Below are 17,991 nucleotides of genomic sequence, written 5' to 3'. Positions count from 1 at the left end.
GCAGATTGCAGGATCAGGGCCTTAGATATTTGGAAGACTTTCCACTAGCGCTAGTACAAGGATATTTTAATCAGCCTCTTGTTGATTAAGGGAAAGTCCGTAGAGAGATTTGTTTGTGAAGCTCTCAAGTTTAGGAGTGTGCCTAGAAAGGTAAAGCATTACTCACCTCTCCCCTCTCCAGTCTAGAGCTCCTGCTAAAATCATCACCAGCAATCTGCTGCTGTCAACACCTACCCCCACTTCACTGGATTGTCTCACCTGAGTCAAGTTCCACATCCTCACATTTAACACTTAACTCCTAACACTGATATAGCCTGACACTGGCTATATCGCTGCTCTTCCCCTGCCTCTGCATTTTCTCTCACCTGCTCCCTTTGTCACCTCCTCCCACTCCTAGCTTCACATAGTTTCCATACCACTCCCTGTGCTCAGACCAGTCACACATGCAAAGCACCTTACCTCTCCACCTTCAAACCCAATTCCTGTGCAAAGCCTTCCAGTGGTGGTATCTTCACCACAACATCACTGCACAAAATGGCCTGAAACTGTCAACCTGTGCATCATATTTGCCTAAGGCCTGGTCTACTAATAAAATTGCACTACAGATTTTTTTTTAAACTGATTTAGTTAAGCTGGAGCAAAACTCTGCATAGACATTTTAAATTTGATTTAAACCTGTTTTATGTTGTTTAGCTTGTGTCAGTAAGTTTATATGCAAAAGTTACACAGATATATTGGTTTAAAATTGGTTATAAGCATCTGTTATAACCTTATTCCCAGATTTGGACCTTAGCGTCCAAAATATGGGGGTTAGCATGAAAAATCTCCAAGCTTAGTCACCAGCTTGGACCTGGTACCTGCTGCCACCACCCAAAAAATTAGAGTGTTTTGGGGCACTCTGGTCCCACTGAAAAACCTTCCCTGGGGACCCAAGACCCAAATCCCTTGAGTCTCACAACAAAGGGAAATAATCTTTTTTCCCTTCCCCCCTCCAGATGCTCCTGGAGAGATACACAGACACAAGCTCTGTGAAACTGCACAGAGACTCCCCCCTCTCTGTTCCCAATCCTGGAAACAAAAAGTACTTTCCTATTCCCCCCAGAGGGAATGTAAAATCAGGCTAGCCAATTCAACACACAGCTCTCCCCTTGATTTCTTCCTCCCACCAATTCCCTGGTGAGTACAGACTTAATTTCCCTGAAGTAAAGAAAAACTCCAACAGGTCTTAAAAGAAAACTTTATATAAAAAAGAAAGAAAAAATACAAATGTTCTCTCTGTATTAAGATGATACAACACAGGGTCAATTGCTTAAAAGAATATTGAATAAACAGCCTTATTCAAAAAGAATACAAATCAAAGCACTTCAGCACTTATATTCATGCAAATACCAAAGAAAAGAAACCATAGAACTTACTATCTGATCTCTTTGTCCTTACACTTAGAAACAGAAGACTAGAAAATAGAACTACTTCTCCAAAGCTCAGAGGAAACAGGCAGACAGACAAAAGACTCAGAGACACACTTCCCTCCACCCAAGGTTGAAAAAATCCGGTTTCCTGATTGGTTCTCTGGTCAGGTGTTTCAGGTGAAAGAGACATTAACCCTTAGCTATCTGTTTATGACACGCCCCCCAAATTGCAGACAGTGGGGAAGCTCACTGGCGGCAATTTCCTTCTAGAACTTGAAAATAAACAGATTAATACAACACATGCACCTTTACATATACTACTAAGTATATAACTAACAGACTTTTACATTTTAAGAACACTTTTTAACTACTGGATTCTGGGAAACTCTCACAGGAGAGTGCATCAGCAACTTTGTTAGAAGCTCCTGTGATGTGTTGAATTTCAAAATCAAAATCTTGGAGAGCTAAACTCCAACGAAGAAGTTTCTTGTTGTTCCCCTTGGCAGTATGAAGCCACTTTAGTGCAGCATGGTCAGTTTGTAGTTGGAACCGCCGTCCCCAAACATATGGGCGTAGCTTTTCCAGGGCGTACACAATGGCATAGCATTCCTTTTCACTGACTGACCAGTGACTTTCCCTCTCAGACAGTTTCTTGCTGAGAAACACGACAGGATGGAAGTTGTGATCTGTTGCTTCCTGCATGAGCACTGCTCCTATACCACGCTCAGATGCATCTGTGGTTACTAGGAATGGCTTGTTAAAGTCCGGGGCCCTGAGCACAGGGTCAGACATGAGCATCGCCTTAAGCTGGGTAAAGGCCTCTTGACACTCATTAGTCCACTTAACGGCATTTGGCTGGGTCTTCTTGGTTAGGTCGGTCAATGGGGCAGCGATTTGGCTGTAGTGTGGTACAAATCGCCTGTAGTATCCGGCCAAGCCTAAGAAGGATTGGACCTGTTTCTTTGACCTTGGGACAGGCCACTTTTGGATAGCATCCACCTTGGCCTGTAGGGGGTTTATGGTTCCTCGACCCACCTGGTGCCCCAGGTAAGTCACTCTGTTTTGGCCTATTTGACACTTTTTGGCCTTAACAGTTAGTCCTGCCTGCCTGATGCGCTCAAAGACCTTTTCCAGGTGTAGTAGGTGTTCGGGCCAGGAGTCTGAAAAAATGGCCACATCATCGAGGTAGGCAACTGCGAATTCTCCCAGTCCAGCTAGTAGACCATCTACCAGCCTCTGGAAGGTGGCGGGTGCATTTCGAAGGCCGAAAGGAAGGACATTGAATTCATACACCCCCGCATGGGTGACGAATGCTGACCTCTCCTTGGCAGGTTCATCGAGCGGTACTTGCCAGTACCCCTTGGTTAAGTCTATTGTAGAGATGAACTGGGCACGTCCCAACTTTTCCAATAGCTCATCGGTACGTGGCATTGGATAGTTGTCCGGACGAGTTACAGCATTTAGCTTACGGTAGTCCACGCAAAAGCGTATTTCCCCATCTGGTTTGGGTACCAGAACCACTGGAGATGCCCATGCACTGGTAGATGGGCGGATTATACCCATTTGTAGCATGTTCTGGATCTCCCGTTCTATAGCAGCTTGGGCATGAGGAGACACCCGGTAGGGTGGGGTTCTGATTGGGTGAGCATTACCTGTATCAATGGAGTGGTATGCCCGTTCAGTCCGTCCTGGGGTGGCTGAGAACAATGGGGCGAAGCTAGTGCACAGCTCCTTGATTTGTTGCCGCTGCAGACGTTCCAGGGTGGTTGAGAGGTTCACCTCTTCCACGCCACCGTCTTTTTTCCCGTCGTAGTAGACACCGTTAGGCCACTCAGCATCATCTCCCTGGACTGTAAACTGACAAACCTGTAAGTCTCTGGAATAGAAAGGCTTGAGAGAATTAACATGGTACACTTTAGGCTTTAGTGAGGAATTGGGAAATGCTATGAGGTAGTTTACAGCTCCCAGGCGCTCTTGGACCGTGAATGGCCCTTCCCATGATGCTTCCATCTTATGGGCCTGTTGCGCCTTCAAGACCATAACCTGGTCTCCTACCTTGAAGGAACGTTCTCTGGCATGTCTGTCATACCAGGCCTTTTGCTCTTCTTGAGCATCCTTTAGGTTCTCTCTAGCAAGGGCTAAAGAGTGTCGGAGGGTGCTTTGTAGGTTGCTTACAAAGTCCAGAATGTTAGTTTCTGGAGAAGGCGTAAACCCCTCCCATTGCTGCTTCACCAACTGTAATGGCCCCTTAACCTCGTGACCATACACAAGTTCAAATGGTGAAAACCCTAAACTGGGATGTGGTACAGCCCTGTAGGCAAACAGCAACTGCTGCAACACTAGGTCCCAATTATTGGAGAATTCGTTGATGAATTTTTTTATCATGGCCCCCAAAGTTCCATTGAACCTTTCCACCAGGCCATTGGTTTGATGGTGGTACGGGGTGGCAACCAAGTGATTCACCCCATGAGTTTCCCACAGTTTTTCCATGGTCCCTGCCAGGAAATTAGACCCTGAATCTGTAAGGATGTCGGAGGGCCAACCTACCCTGGCAAAGATGTCTGTTAGGGCCAGGCATACAGTGTTAGCCCTGGTGTTGCCTAGAGCTACTGCTTCTGGCCATCGGGTAGCAAAGTCCACTAAAGTCAGTACGTACTGCTTTCCTCTGGGCGTCTTTTTTGGGAAAGGGCCCAGAATATCCACAGCTACTCGCTGAAATGGGACCTCAATTATGGGGAGTGGCTGGAGAGGGGCCTTGACCTGGTCTTGAGGCTTACCCACTCTTTGGCATACCTCACAAGACCGGACATACTTGGCAACATCCTTGCCCATCCCCTCCCAGTGGAAGGACTTCCCCAACCGGTCCTTGGTTCTGTTCACCCCAGCATGGCCACTGGGATGATCATGGGCTAAGCTTAAGAGCTTCTCCCGGTACTTAGTTGGAACCACCAACTGTTTTTGCGGCTGCCATTCTTCCCGGTGTCCACCAGAAAGAATTTCCTTGTATAAAAGTCCTTGGTCTATAACAAACCGGGATCGATTAGAAGAGCTGAGAGGCGGTGGGGTGCTCCGTGCCGCCGCCCACGCTTTCTGAAGGCTGTCATCTGCTTCCTGCTCAGCCTGGAACTGTTCCCTTGAGGCTGGGGTCACCAGTTCTTCCTCAGACTGTGGACTTGGGCTTGGTCCCTCTGGAAGCGATGTAGGTGATGGGGTTGTTTCCGTTGCTGGTGAACCGCTCTCCGCTGGTGCACCTGAGGGTATTTCAGGCTCTGGCTGAGCCTTTTGGGTATGGCTGTTTTTTGCTTCTGCCAGTTCTGGCTTGCTGGCGCCCTCTGGCGTTGAGTTTGAAGATGTGGTTGCACTTGCTGGTGCTGGTTGCTGTTCCAGTTCCGGGCCTGGTACTGGAGATGCTGTGGCTGTTTCAGTGGTAGGCATGGAATCCGGGTCCACTACCTCTGTCTGGGTCTCTGGTAACACAGACGGGGCGTCTGTGGACGGCTCAGGAACAGGAATGGGTCTGGAAGCTTGCCTGGTTTGGCTACGGGTAACCATTCCCACTCTCTTGGCCCGCTTCACTTGGTTGGCCAAGTCTTCCCCCAGTAGCATGGGGATAGGATAATTGTCATAGACTGCAAAAGTCCACATTCCTGACCAGCCTTTGTACTGGACAGGCAGTTGAGCTGTAGGCAAGTCTACAGCTTGTGACATGAAGGGGTAAATTGTAACTTTGGCCTTTGGGTTGATGAATTTGGGGTCAACGAAGGATTGGTGGATAGCTGACACTTGTGCCCCCGTGTCTCTCCACGCAGTAACCTTCTTTCCGCCCACTCTCAAATTTTCCCTTCGCTCCAAGGGTATTTGAGAGGCATCCGGGCCTGGGGATCTTTGGTGTGATGGTGGTGTAATGAATTGCACTCGCATGGTGTTCTTGGGACAGTTGGCCTTGATATGTCCCGGTTCATTACACTTAAAGCATCTTCCATCTGATGGGTCACTGGGCCGAGGTGAGTTACTGGAGACTGGTGAGGTTGAAGAGTAGGGTATCTGTGGCTTTACTTGGGTGGTATGGAGGGTCTTTGGCTGTCCTCGGTTGTAGGGTTTATGGTCTGTGTGCCCCCTGGGGTAATCGTTCCCCTTGACAGTAGCTTTTTTGCTTTCTGCCAGTTCCATCCATTTGGCTCCAATCTCCCCCGCCTCAGCGATAGTTTTGGGATTTCTATCTTGTATGTACCGTGTGATGTCTTCAGGAACACCATCCAAGAACTGCTCCATTTGTATGAGGAGGTTCACTTCTTCCAAGGTTTGAATGTTGTTTCCTGTTAACCAGGCCTCATAGTTTTTTGCAATGTAGTAGGCGTGTTTGGGAAATGACACCTCTGGTTTCCATTTTTGGGTTCTGAAGCGCCGACGGGCATGATCTGGGGTTATCCCCATCCTGTATCTGGCCTTGGTTTGAAAAAGTTTATAGTCATTCATTTGCGGCTTGGGCATTTCAGCTGCCACCTCTGCTAAAGGTCCACTGAGGTGTGGCCTTAATTCTACCATGTACTGGTCTTCGGGGATGCTGTACCCAAGACAGGCTCTTTCAAAATTTTCCAAGAAGGCCTCGGTGTCATCACCTGCCTTGTAGGTGGGAAATTTCCTGTGCTGTGGAGCAAGACTTGGCGCCGGGTGGTTAGGGTTGGCTGGCACATGCAGCCCAGCTTTTGCCATCTCCAGTTCATGTTTTCTCTGTTTTTCCTTCTCTTCATTCTCTTTTTGTTGTTTTTCCATTTCTCGGCGGTGGGCCACCTCTTCTTCTTCTAGTTTTCTTTTGTGTGCTGCCTCTTGGGCTGCCTGTTCTCTTTGGAAGGCTGCCAGTTTGAGGCTTTCTTCCTTTTCTTTCATCTCCATCTGTCGCCTGTGTTCAGCGTCTTTGATTTGTTCTTCGGCGTCAATCTTTGCCTTAGAAGTCATGGTTCCTGTTTTCTTGTGTTGGGGTGCCCTCCGGTGTTTATTTTCTGAACTGCAGGCTCTCTGTTGCCTCCTGAAGTCTGCCTAGCAACAGTGCTTTTTTCCTTTTCTCTCTCTAGCTAATGTTCAATGAAGGGAAACCAGAAAAACCACTTTATTTGCATGCATATAAGTGCTGCTACTTGCCTCCTAATGGGAGGGCTATTGCATGACAAAAGACCCTTAACAGTCTTCTCGCTTAATATGCAAACCACAACTGCTAGAGAGAGCAGAAAAAAAAAATTCTCTCTGGTTCCCTTTTAAAACCAAACTGTTTCTCTCTGCTAAAAAGCCCTTAGCAGAGAAAAGAAAAATATAATATTCCTACTGGCTTCTGGATTCTGTCTATATCCCGCCGCTGCCACCATGTTATAACCTTATTCCCAGATTTGGACCTTAGCGTCCAAAATATGGGGGTTAGCATGAAAAATCTCCAAGCTTAGTCACCAGCTTGGACCTGGTACCTGCTGCCACCACCCAAAAAATTAGAGTGTTTTGGGGCACTCTGGTCCCACTGAAAAACCTTCCCTGGGGACCCAAGACCCAAATCCCTTGAGTCTCACAACAAAGGGAAATAATCTTTTTTCCCTTCCCCCCTCCAGATGCTCCTGGAGAGATACACAGACACAAGCTCTGTGAAAACAGGTCTTAAAAGAAAACTTTATATAAAAAAGAAAGAAAAAATACAAATGTTCTCTCTGTATTAAGATGATACAACACAGGGTCAATTGCTTAAAAGAATATTGAATAAACAGCCTTATTCAAAAAGAATACAAATCAAAGCACTTCAGCACTTATATTCCTGCAAATACCAAAGAAAAGAAACCATAGAACTTACTATCTGATCTCTTTGTCCTTACACTTAGAAACAGAAGACTAGAAAATAGAACTACTTCTCCAAAGCTCAGAGGAAACAGGCAGACAGACAAAAGACTCAGAGACACACTTCCCTCCACCCAAGGTTGAAAAAATCCGGTTTCCTGATTGGTTCTCTGGTCAGGTGTTTCAGGTGAAAGAGACATTAACCCTTAGCTATCTGTTTATGACAGCATCAAATGAGGGATTTACATCAGTTTAGTGCAACTTCTGCAAAAGATTATAGGGCCTTGTTTACACACAGAACTCACATCAGTTTAGAGGCCAATTTCAGTTAAACCTGTGCAAATCCTTTCATGGACACTGATATCACTTTAAAACTGGCTGCATGGTTTAGCTCACAGCTGGCTGTTTCCTGAGGGAAGCTAAACCAATATAATCCAGGTTTAAATCACTTTAAGAGCATCTACACAGGGTTTTGTTCAAATTTAAATCACACCTTTAGTTAAACCAGTGTCACTTTGTGTTTAGACCAGCTGTAAGCTCTGTCTCTTTTGTGTTTGCAACAATCTAAACATTAGAACAGAAAAGTAAACTGTATGTGAGGCCCACATAAAATGGAAAAATAAATCAAGCACAATCATAACAGATCGCCCTGTGCAAACCAGGATGTCATGACTGCAAGACAGCGCAAGCAGCACCCTGTGTATTCCCTGGACGCACACGCACCATCTCACCACAAAGACTCAGCACAGAAACGCAAACAGTTCTATTCCCCCAACAGGGGTGGTGGTGCGATATCACATGATAACAACAAAAGCCTTTATTATTGTGCATGGAGGAAACAGGCAGCTATGCAGCTCCTGATAAGATATGGCTGATGAATGACTGACGATTACAGAGAAAGGAGTGATCAGGTTGGTGTAAACAGGGGCACTCAGAGGAGGGGATGGACCCATGACACCTGGCAGGGGAGGAGAGAAGGGAAGAGGTTTGCTGTCTGACGAGCACCAGACAGATCCCCCAATAAAATCTTCCCTCCAACACATGCAGAAACCCAGTCAAGGGACAGAGACCAGGGAGGATGAGGCCAGGCGAGTAACAATCCGGCAGCGAGCTCTGTCTATTGCTGGTGATGAGGCACTGGTTTGACTGGTGCCTCCGCTGCTTCTCGCATTCAGCTGTTCTCTTCTGGTCTCCGCAGGGTCTGACACCCCGTTCACCACCGCGGCGCCTGTCGTTGCGATGCCCAGCGCTCTTCAGGGCAGGGGGTGGGCTTGCAGAGCGCCCGGCAGGGAGGTGGAAGGGGCCCACCCGATAATCCCAGGCGAGAACGGAGGGGGCCCCACGGCCTCTCACAAAAGGGGGCGGTCAGGGGGGCTACAGCACACTTGGGGCAAAGGGGGGGGCAACATGCCCCAGCCAGGTGACGGGGGGCTGCACCCCCGCCCCCCAGCAGTCCCCAGCCCACCCCAGTCCCAGGCGCAGCCAGCACCGCCCCGAGATGCCAGGATGGGAGGGAGCAAAGCCAGGCCAGCCCCTCCCCCAACCTAGGCCCACCCCCGGCCCGGCCTGTACCCCCCGCCTAGGGCCACCCCCAGCCTGGGCACCTCCCAGGCAGCCGCTCCCCGGCCCCTTCCGCCCCAGCCGGGCCACGGGGGCCGAACGCGCCAGTAACGTTTAGCGCCTCCCCCCACGGCCCCATTACCTGTTTTTTCCCTTTATCCCTCTTGCTCTCTCACCCCCTTTTCTCTCCATGGAGATTTGCACATGCGCACTCGCCCAACGCCCCCTCCCCCCGCTGCTGCCGCCATTACCGGGCAGGGCGGAAACAGGGCGATAACCCGGCCCCGCCCCTTCCTGAGCCAGCGCTCGCCGCCATCTTAGTAAGGGGCGCGCTGCGCAGTTCGTGTCCCCTCCCCGCCGCCATCTTAGTGCCGGGCACCTTGCGTCAGGGCTCCCGAGCGGGCGCCATCTTAGTACGTGGCATTGTGTTCCGTTGTTTCCGGCGGACGCCATTTTAGTTCGGTGCGCTCTCCCTGCCAACTTCCGGCGAGGCTCCCTTAATGCCCCCTGACTTCCGGTAGCGCGGAATGCCTTGGGCCAAGCGGTGTCTGGCAGGCGCCATTTTGGGTGAGGGCAGAAGACATTCCGGCCATATTTGCTAGGGGCAAAGGGCATTCCTGGCCCCAGGCTGCCCCTTGGGAGTGGGGTTAGTTTACTGCCCCCTTTGGGAGGAACCCTGCAGGGAACCACATCATGCACCCTCATGTCCTTCTGCCCTCAGCTTTCCCTTCCAGTGTCCGTAGGCACGCGGCAGGCGTCGCTCCCGCAGCCTCTTATTGGGGTTGCCAGGTGCCCAACCCCAGTCGAAAAGGGACCCTGGCAGCTCCGGTCAGCACTGTTGAACGGGCTATTAAGAGTCCGGCTGGTGGTGTAACGGGGCTAAGGCAGGCTCCCTGCCTGTCGTGGCTCCGCGTGGCTCCCGGAAGGAGCTGCATGTGCCTTACTCCAACTCCTAGGCACAGGGGCAGCCAGGGGCCTCTGCGCACTGCCCCAGCCCCAAGTGCCACCTCCGCAGCTTCCATTGGCCGGGAACCACAGCCAATGGGAGCTCCGGGGGCGGCGCCTGCAGATGGGGAAGCAATGCACAGAGCTTCCTGGCTGCGCATCCGCATAGGAGCCAGAGAGGGGTCATGCTTCCAGGAGCTGCCTAAGATAAGCGCTGCCTGGAGCCTGCGCCCCTGACCCCTCAGCACCCCAACCCCCTACCTCAGCCCTGATTCCTCTCTCCTCAATCCCAGCCTGGAGCACCCTTCTGCACCCCAAACCCCTCATCCCCAGCCTCTGAATGTCCATGTTTGACAGCTGGACTTTAGCACAGACCAAATGTAAGTTATTAAGAGCTGGAATTTAGTCTTCAGATTTAAGTCTCTTATCAACAGATGCTCATTTTTCCAGAATGTCTCTCCCTCTTGCAAGTCTGGTGCTGACTTCAATATCCTCATCCAGACTATGAGATGCTGAACAAAAATACCCTTATACTGGATTTTATTTTAACCCTAATTAGGTTTTTTTTCTTACTTCCTCTGATATATGGATTGTTGTACTCCCTGACAGATTTAACACTCCTTGCCTATAGTAAAAGTTTTTTTTTCACTCCCTGCAACATATAGGGGAGGGGAATTACGAACTCCTGAAAGGGGTAATTGTTTATTTCTCTGTGGATGTAGGGTACTTTTCGGTCCCTCTATGTATGGGGTTTTATTTACTCCTTGTCTGTGTTGCTGGGTTTTACCCCCGCCTGTAAAGTGTTGTTGGGTTTTTTTAATATCCTCTACTAAAAGGATTTCCTTACTTCCTCTTTATATAGGCTGTTGCCTAGTGGCTAGAGTGCAGGACTATAACTCAGGAGACCTGGGTTCAATTTCTGTCTCTGATCTGCTGAGTGACCATGCCACCCTGTGCCTCAGTTTTTGCATTTGTCAAATGGGGATAATGTTATTGACCTTGGCATAGGGGCTGGCCCCTGAGCAGGTGAGGCACCCAGTCTATCTGTGACAAACTCCACTAAGGGGAATGAACCAACCCAGATCTACCTGTGGTGAGTTAATAGCCTCACTAGCTGGGCAGGCAGTTAATTAGATAAGAAGGTGTTGGGCTTATGAGGACTCAAGGAGGAATTTAGCCCCAGAGCAGAGAAAGGTTCAGAGGACAGAGACTGTTCAGGGGAGCTGGTTCGGAAGTGACTCCCAGTGGCGTTTCATCTCACTGGGGAATAGAGGTTTAGGGAGAGAAGAACGGACTTTCAGGCAAGGGACCAGAGCATCCCAGGAGAACAAACTGGGCGTGGGACCTCCTGGGGGAGCTACCAGGGTCTGACTCAGCAAGAAGAAACTGGCACCTGGCCAAACACACAGCAGAGGCCCAAGCTCAAGGCAGGGAATCCAGCCTGAGAGTGCTCTGGGGCTAGAGGAGTGAAACATAAGCTTGATTGTCCCAGGGCGGTGGGGATCTGGTGGAGCAGCTGTATGAAGCTTTCCGTTAAGTCTTTGTGTTGTGCTTTTCCATTAAATAAGTGAGTCCCGTTGAAGAGGACACTCCTTAATAGTGGAAACCCTACTTGGACTTGTTTATGCCCCAGGTGAAGGGAAACTGAGGCAGGAGCTGACCCATAGCACCATGCCTGACCACAGGGGGTGTGCCAGGGGACCACCCCGCACCACCCTGGGACAATAGTATTATGTTTCACCCTTCTAGCCCCAGAGCACTCTCAGGCTGGATTCCCTGCCTTGAGCTTGGGCCGCTGCTGGGTGTTCGGCCACCCAAATAGACCTCATTTGGTTTGGCCTCAGACCAAAAAAAAAATCAAAACAAAACCAAAAAACGGCTTGGCTTGAACCAAAACTGAAGATTTTTATTTTTTCTCACCAAAGCAAAATAAATTGTTGGTTTGTTTGATTTGACCTGAAATAACTGTTGTCAGTATTTGGTGTTTCAGGTCATTTCAGATTGTTTTCACCCCTTTTGTTGTTTTCGTTTTAGGAAATAAATCAGCTAAATGAAACCCTCCCTTGAAACAAAAAGTTGAAATGGTGCCTTTCCATAGGAACGGTTTCCGCTTCTTTGATTTTTGTTTTCCTTTTGTCAAACCTCTTTGCCCAGTTTGCCCTGAATTCATTCATAGGTTTGGTGCCCTGAAAAAATGCACTTTTCAGCAAATTTATTATCTCCCCCTCATATTCGTCCTTCTCCAGTAAGGACCCCTCCTAAAATCCAGACCCAAGTACCGAGGTAGAGTCTGATTCTCATTTATACCAGTGCCCTTTTACTCCACTGTGGCAGGCCCTTAAAGCAGGTGTATGTTACACTGCAGCAGGGATAGACGATGCTGCTCGTCGGTGGCTCTGTTCCTGTTTCTGGGCTGAATTCTCTTCACCTCATGGGAGGTTCTGCAGAGGTGCATTTTGTCTCCCCTCCTGTTCGGTAGGAATATGGGGCCATGGGAAGGGCTAGGAAGGAGGCATGGGCTGCAGTGCCTTCAGGATGCTCAGTATTTGATTTAGCCAGTGCTATTAGCTGTCTAGCCCAGGGAATCAGAGAGATGAGGGCGAGCTGGCTGAAGCTCAATCCAGATCAGACTGAGGTGATGCAGGTAGGACAGGGAAAGCAACTAGATGGGAAAGCAAGGCTAGTATCTCCCACTCTGACTGGGGGCATGTGCCCAACACCTGGGACCTGATGTTCGCAATCTAGGGGTCGTAGTGGATCTTCAGCCACAGCGGGATGATCTGATAGCAGCAAGACCCAGGAGTGTTTTTCCTCTCTGCACCTGGCCAGGAGATTGCAGCCGTTTCTTCCAGGTGCAGGGGCCACGAGCATAATCCATGGTTTGGCCAGCTTGAGCCTGCGTTGCTGCAATGTGATCTCCACGGGGCCATGCCTGGGGCCCATCTGGAGAGTCAAGCAAGTGCAGAATGCGGCATCTGGCTCCCTAAGCAGCAAGTCACTGGTGCAATGTGATCTGCACTGATTGGTGTCTAGACTGAATCTGAGCCTGCTGAGTTTGGTCGATAAAGCCTCAGCGGAGCTGGGACTTTTCTGCCAGAGAGACCATCCTGCCGCAGCTGCGATCCCAGCCTTCGCCACTGGCCTGAAATAGCCCAGGTCTATTGACCTTCAGGGCCTACTGCAGGACACATCTGTTTACACCAGCTGCTACACAGGGGGGGTGGGAGAGACATCAGGCAAGGGTGGCAGGGTGATCTCATAGAATATCAGGTTGGAAGGGACCTCAGGAGGTCATCTAGTCCAATCCCCTGCTCAAAGCAGGACCAATCCCCAGACAGATTTTTGCCCCAGATCCCTAAATGGCCCCCTCACGGATTGAACTCACAACCCTGAGTTTAGCAGGCTAATGCTCAAACCACTGAGCTATCCCTCAGTTTTCTCAATTCTAGCAGGGATGACTAGAGCCTTGGACAGGGCTTCTTTTAAATTTTTTTGTCTAACTCTAATCATCTTTCCTCTTCGCCTTAAGACTCCTGGGCACTGCCAGAGGAGGGGGAACAGGAGATGAGAATCAGGCAGAAGGAAATGAGAATCAGGCCCGTTATTTTTAAAACCTCACTCCTGCCCCACTGTCCTCACCTATTCCAGTCCGGGGCTTCACGGAGTTCTGCTGGTGTGGAACCTTCAGTGAGCCTAGCTCCTGTCCAACCAGCTCAGCAGAAACACCTACTGCCTGGCCTGCGCCATTCCTTGCTACTCCAGTCTGGCTATCCCATGAGCACTTCAGCTCAATGAGACCAAGCATTGGCCCTGATCCTGCAATGGCTCCAGGTGGGCAGGCCCCTGTGCCCATGCAGAGCCCCATTGAATCAACAGGCTCAGCACAGGGAGCTGGGCATGTGGAGCTCCTTGCAGGATCAGGACCTGAGTGGTTTTGGTGAGGCAAGCCAATGGGGATGAAGGCCCCAGCGCTTACTAGGTTGGACGTGGAGAGTGCACCCCCCTACCTCAATGTGCACACATTTTCAAATCAGACAGGATTTGAACCCAGCTCTTTGCCCACAGAAGGCCTAGCTGGCAGTGCCACTGGCCTCGCCTTTTGAACTCATTTCATTTCCACACCCTTTAAAGTGACATGAGCCCTTTCTGCACTGTATCGGCAAGGCATGACATGACCCCGTTCGGCCCAGTTCAACCCAAGCACTCACGGTGCTCTGCTCTGGCGTGGCATCTCTGGATTGCCCATTCAGGAAGACTCAGCAGCACAAGGCCAGAGGATCTCATTTTAAAAGCCATCACCACAACTGCGCGGACTTTTTCCAAACTATCTTTATTATCCCGTGATAGGGTATGGTAGCTACAAATCGTTGTCAAACCCAACCCAGCTGCCATCTCAGATTAACAAGAGACTGGAGAACCCAAAAATACCAATGAAATAAGATTACTAATGGAGCAACACAGAGAGAAAAGTGAGTGGAAACCCAAGGACTCAGCTGCTGCATTCATAAATGATAGGCAGCAGGAGGATGGACGTTAGAGGTGGCCATGGACTCTATGTCCCACCTAGCCCAGCAACCAGCTGATTCAGGCTCACTTCCTACAGTAGATTTTCTAGGGATTTAGGCAGTGTCCCTGCACAGACACCTGCTATCTGCCCAGAGAAAAGGGACAGGCTGGGCTGCAGAGGTGCAAGATCTCCTACGTATGTGCTAACCGTGCCCTGGAGGAGCATCAGAAAGGAGCCCAGCCACCGATGGCTGGTTCATTCTTTGGCCTCTCTGTTGAGCCTGGCGACCACAAATAAGCAGTGCCAGCGGTTTCTCTGAAATTACAAGAAGCTGGCTATAAACAGCTGATTGTCCTACATTGTTTCAGGAACAACCATCAGCTGCTGCCCTTAAGTTACAACCCGCCCAGGTGGGCTGCAAGTTTAGCAATGAAAGGTTCTGTGACCTAGCAGACCGGTCCCTGCGGCTAAGGGATGCAGACTAACAGGAGGCAGGGGAAAGTCCTGGGGCTGAATTCAAGAGAGAGGAAACTTTCTTGACCTGTTTATTTTCTAAAAGCAAAAGAGGAGATGACTGCAAAGGGGTGGGGGAGCTGGGAGCAAGATTGCTGTGGTTTTTCAGCCCAGGGCCGTCTCTGGAGAGACCCTCCGCTGCTCTTGTTTTAAAAAGCATGACCCCTTGGTCTCCAGGGCTGGCGTTCCCTCAGCCGGGGATGGAGATAGGAACTGGTGACCTCACTCAAAGGTGCTGGCCCTCTGCTGCTCCCAGTGGGTTTTGTGAGTTCTCAGCACGTTGGAGAATCCAGCCTCGAATTATTCACAGGAGCACCAGCCCCATGGCTTTCCCCACCCACCCAATGCCAAGCTGGGCCAGGTTCAGCCCTGGTGGAAGTGGATCTAGCTGGCTGGAGCAGACATTGTTCTCGTCTGCGCGGAAGATGAACATCACTATTCTGGAGGAGACGCGGAGGGAATGGCTGGCTCAACGATCGTGTCTGAACAGCGTTAGCTCTGGCTGAGGCTGGGACTCATGTGGCCCATTGCAGTTCGGAGAGGCTGCTCCTGGAAAGCAGACCCTCTCCCCGAACCATACGATGTTTCTTCCTGCTGCACAACCCAACCCTCCCAGCCCCAGTCGTCCGGTGCCAGCCACCCGTAGCAGGACTGGACTCGGAACAGCGGGTGCAGGATGGTGCGTTAAGGCAGTAACCCATGTTGGTTGAGATTTGGCAGCCCACCAGTCAATGAGCATGGAACTGTCCCCGCCGCTCCCTCACAACTCCGACCCTCCACAGTCCCTGATTTCAAAAGCCAGCGACCGCCGCAGCTGCGGGAGAGGCCCCACTGCCTCTTCCATGTCTGACGGTCGCTGGCCAAGCCTAGGCATGCTCAGCCTGCTCCTTGCTGCGGGCTCCTGGGCGAAGGGCAGCGGCTCCTGGCCAGGCACCAGGCGTGGTTCGCAGGCCGTGTCAGGCAGGGGTGGGTGCATGCCCATAGCCGGGGCGTCTGGAGACAGTAGCGCACCAGTGCAGCTCAGCGGCCTCAGGGAGCGCTGGCCCACAGGCTTTAGGGCAGGCCTGGGGAACGGCAGGGGCTTCTCCACCTTGGGAATGCCGTGCATCTCCCGACCATCCCCCACGCAATAGGTCTGCATCCTCCGAACCGGGGCCTGGGCCAAGTGCCTCTCCTTGGCCAGGGCCACTGCCGTGTCGAAAGACATGCTGCCGCCGTTACGCCAGCTGGCTTGCCTCTGCTTCTGGAGGGAAGTCTCGGGGAGCTCATGGCTCTTTGTGCTGCTGGGACACTTCTCCACAGGGCCGGGCGGGGAACACTCCTCGTTCGACTCTGTGACCTCTGCGACTTGGCAGGACACACCCAGGCTGACAGGGTGCGACTGCCTCTGGAGAGAGGCCCCCTTCCCCAGGCTGGTCTCCCCACCGCCAGAGCTCTTCTCTGAAGCAGAGAGCTTGGGCCACGTGGATGCTTCACCCAGGTGCATCGTCATCTTCACGGTAGGAGGCATCCTGGCAAACTGGGGCTTGGGGGGCACTATGGGGACGGATTTCACCTGCTGGACTCGAACAGTGCTGGAAGTGACTCTCATGGGGGCGCTGCCGTCGGGGCGCACCCCAGCCAGCGTGTCAGGCTCGGGGAGAACGGGAAGGTGTACGGGCTTCAGTGGCCCAGATTCCAGGGGAAGGCTTGTGGGGCCACTCCCCAGCGACAGGGAAGCATCAGACCAGGATGCAAGATCCGAGCTAGTCTCAAGCAAAGAAGCAGCCTCGGGGCCGCTCTCATATCCAGGGGCGGTGGGGGCTTCATGGCCTGTCCCTAGCAAGGAGATGGAGGCCTGGGGACCACTCTGATCCAGGGGGACAGCGGTGGTCTCGAGGTCTGTCTCTAGAAAGGGGGCAGTGGACATGGGGCCACTCTCACGTATGGGGACAGCAGGGGGCTCGGGCCCTGATCCCGGTGAGAGGGTAGGTGCGGTCTTCATTTCAAGAGGCTGAGGTGGGTCCTTTCTACTCTCTGGCTGTTTGGTCTCTAGCATGGGAGGAGCCAAGCCCCCTTGACTCTCCTGCGCTCTCACTTCCTCTGGGGCACATCTGTTGGCCTCATGGCTCTGAGCACACAGAGCCAGCTCTGCCTCCCTTAACCTCGGGGCCTGCACTTGCTCATCTCCGGCATTGCTGGCTTGGGCTCCGTGGCCTTCATTCTCCGGAGCCCATGTGCCCTGGTGCTCCTGCACTGGCACTACATCAGTGGTGGGCTTAGTTCTGGGTGGGCCAGGGCCTGCTTCCAGACCATTGCCCCCTGTTATCTTTATGCCTTCTTCTCGCTGGATGGCTGGGCTGGGCTCCACAGCCCCTCCCTCAGCCCCGTCCCCTTCGAGCCCCTCTGGCTGGCGAAGGGCGCTGTGGGGCTCTTCGGCGGCTGCCTTGCTCCCACGTGGTGTGGCTAGTTCTGGAGCATGAGGGCCGTCTGGCAGAGGCACCTTGGTGCTGCTGCCTTCTTTGGTCAAAGAGGAGCCATTGGTGTCGCTAGCTAATGGCCCTTCCTCAACAGGTCCTGGGGGCTGGTTGCTCAGCATCTCTTGAGCCATTTCGCCACCCAGCGCCCCCTCTGGGAGAGGCACATCCCACCCGTGCTCCGCACCGAGCTGTCGCAACATCTCTAGGTCAGGAGCTAAGGGGCTCAGGTCATCATAGGCACTCAGGAATACCTCCTCGGAGTCTGTCTCCTTGGAGAGCTCCTCGGTGTCGGAGCAGCTGGTGGCCATGTAGTACTGCTCCTCGTTCATGCACTCCTCGATGGAGAGGTACTCCGGGGGCGGCTCCACCGAGAACTCCAGCTAGGGATTGAGAGCACGCAGAAGAGTCACTAAGCAGGCTGGTCACACCACGACCGCAGGCGCCGTCACTGGCACGTGGCCTTGATTTGGCTGATGGAGGTTTTAACAGCCTCCAGTTTCCCTGAGGGGGAGCAGTGGGCACAGCTGGCATGGGGTTCTCAGCCGGGGCCCCTCTGCTCTGCATTCACTTCCCCACCAGGCCTGTCCCAGCCAGAATTTGCCTCTCTGGTTTCCCAGGCTCTCCTGGGAGTGGGAAGAGGTGGCTGGGGGGCATGGGTGAGGGGCACTGCCTCCTTCCCTAGCACCCAAAGGGTGCTACAGAAATGGCATGTAGTAATGAGGGGACAGCGTTCCTACAGGGGGCTGAGACAATGGACCGATTAATTACAGGTCACATACCTGGT

The 17,991-nt window shown here is 51.9% G+C and overlaps 2 protein-coding genes across 6 annotated transcripts in view; both read right to left on the bottom strand.

Annotated features, from left to right (window-relative positions):
* The window catches only part of USF1 (upstream transcription factor 1), a 32,034-nt gene extending 22,985 nt beyond the window's left edge, over window positions 1-9,049 (bottom strand). For 2 of the 3 annotated variants that reach the window (XM_030541949.1, XM_030541950.1), the window contains exon 1: window positions 8,926-9,049. The gene's annotated coding sequence lies outside the window, so the exon portion shown is untranslated. The remainder of the gene's footprint in view (window positions 1-8,925) is intronic. The other variant, XM_030541946.1, reaches the window with a different exon arrangement.
* A 4,057-nt stretch (window positions 9,050-13,106) lies between these two features.
* ARHGAP30 (Rho GTPase activating protein 30) overlaps window positions 13,107-17,991 on the bottom strand; it is a 51,654-nt gene continuing 46,769 nt past the window's right edge. For all 3 annotated transcript variants that reach the window (XM_030542167.1, XM_030542170.1, XM_030542169.1), the window contains exon 12: window positions 13,107-17,587. In XM_030542167.1, the coding sequence (XP_030398027.1) occupies window positions 15,509-17,587 (2,079 nt within the window). In that variant the 3' untranslated portion in view covers window positions 13,107-15,508. The remainder of the gene's footprint in view (window positions 17,588-17,991) is intronic.

Source organism: Gopherus evgoodei, chromosome 24 (assembly GCF_007399415.2).
Source record: "Gopherus evgoodei ecotype Sinaloan lineage chromosome 24, rGopEvg1_v1.p, whole genome shotgun sequence".
Taxonomy (NCBI): Eukaryota; Metazoa; Chordata; order Testudines; family Testudinidae; genus Gopherus; species Gopherus evgoodei.
The sequence above is the reverse complement of the archived record's forward strand: the minus strand, read 5'-3'. Positions and strand labels throughout refer to the sequence as shown.